Source organism: Mus pahari, chromosome 23, assembly GCF_900095145.1.
Source record: "Mus pahari chromosome 23, PAHARI_EIJ_v1.1, whole genome shotgun sequence".
NCBI classification, from domain to species: domain Eukaryota; kingdom Metazoa; phylum Chordata; class Mammalia; order Rodentia; family Muridae; genus Mus; species Mus pahari.
The window spans coordinates 27,730,611-27,732,196 of NC_034612.1; the positions used below are offsets into that span (position 1 = coordinate 27,730,611).

At 59.7% G+C, this 1,586-nt stretch overlaps 1 protein-coding gene across 1 annotated transcript in view; it reads right to left on the reverse strand.

Annotated features, from left to right (window-relative positions):
* The window catches only part of Pcolce (procollagen C-endopeptidase enhancer), a 6,499-nt gene that overhangs the window by 2,721 nt on the left and 2,192 nt on the right, over window positions 1-1,586 (reverse strand). Inside the window, 2 exon segments of the mRNA XM_021186910.2 lie at window positions 155-311; window positions 1,118-1,376. Coding sequence (XP_021042569.1) covers window positions 155-311; window positions 1,118-1,376 — 416 coding nt within the window.

Here is a 1,586-nt window from a genome sequence, read left to right on the forward strand (position 1 = left end):
TCCACCCCAGTAGCATCACACACTTCTATCATTTTTGCTTGCATGTAAGATGGGTCTGGTTTTGGTCTCCAGCAGCGCAGGCTCAGGGATCAGGACACAGATGTTCAATAAGGTTTTGCTGGCTGTGTGCTTTTAAGGATGTTTTCCTGGGCACCTGGTGGGCAGCCTAGGCAAGAAGGTCAGTACCTGGTTTGAGGGTGCAATGATGTGCCAGGAACAGCTGATGCCTGGTGGGTAATCCGACTCAGGCCAGTTGGGCGTGGTCAAGGTTCCCTGCGCCTTCTCCATCCGCCCCCCGCAAAACTGGTGCTCTGAGAAAGGGAGAGAGGGACGGGGTGGGGGGCGGTGGAGACCCTCTGTCAGCTAGGAGAGAGCTCTAGACTGGGAGCTCTGGCAGGCAGCTAGGAAGTCTGGGTCTCAAGACGAGGGGATGCAAGGGGAAACCGTACAAAGAGCGGGTTCCCAAACGCCTGGGAATATGGGACTGGGATGGCCAACAGAGAGAAGATTGAATGGACCCCTCCTGGCCCCTCCCCAGCCCACCGCCACACCACGCCTCTTCCCCTAGGCGATCCCATCTCTCCATCCCGGCCTAGCAGAAGAATCCCCTTCAGCAGGCTGGCGGGCTCTCCCGTGGTGAGGGCGCCCTCCCCTCTGCCGAGGTCTCAGCCTGAAACATTTCCAGAGAGACTTGTGCTGCCGGGAGGGGTGATGGGACCGCAATCGGGATCCCAGAGCTGGGTATGGGGGCTCCGGTGAGGGAATCCTTGTCCCCCAGCTTCAAGGTGCCCCCTTACTCTGTCAGAGGACCCCGATTGCGGAGGGGGGCGGGCAGTTACTCACCGTCCCAGTAACCCCAGGCCGCCCATTCCACCCGCGGGTCCATGACCCATTTCCGCCTCGCACCTGGGGGAGGCCCTGGAAGAGGGGTAGGTGGGAGCGGGAGGGGGAGAGAAGACCGGGAGGAGGGACTGAAGGGGCGGTTAGTGAGAAGAAAGGGAGTAGCGCTGGCCCTAACTCTTGGGAGTAATCTGGGGAGGATCAAAGTTAGGGCAGGGGTGGGGACCTGAGCCGGGGTGGGGTCAGGAGAGGGGAAAGAGGAGGCGAAGATACTCACCAGTGCCTGAAGTGGCTCTGCCGCTGTACCAGAGCAGGAAGCCTCGTCCCCCAGTGCCCTCGTCAGTTGTCATCCTCAGNGTCACTTGGTTGCCAGGCGCAACTACAGGTGCGGGCCTGAAGGTGCCGCAGAAGCGTCCAAGTCGCTGGCCTGAGGTTCCAGAGCCAGCAAAGACCTCCAGAGCATCGTAGCGGCAGGAAGGGTGGAGCTCCATATCGAAGACTCGGAAGGACAGGGACACAGTCTGGCCCTCAGGCACCTGAAAAAAGGGGAGTGGGGGTCCCGCAAAATCAGGCCCCAAACAACCTTGACCGTGCNCATTGCCCCCTCCCCCAAGTACTTCCTAGGCAGAGAAACAGCCATAACTGGAAAGGCAACACACAGGGCCTGGGTTCTGCTCCTGTCTTGTGATCTCTGGAGGGAGAGAACAGGAGCGAATTAGGAGGTGGAGTCTCAGCATTTTTTTTTT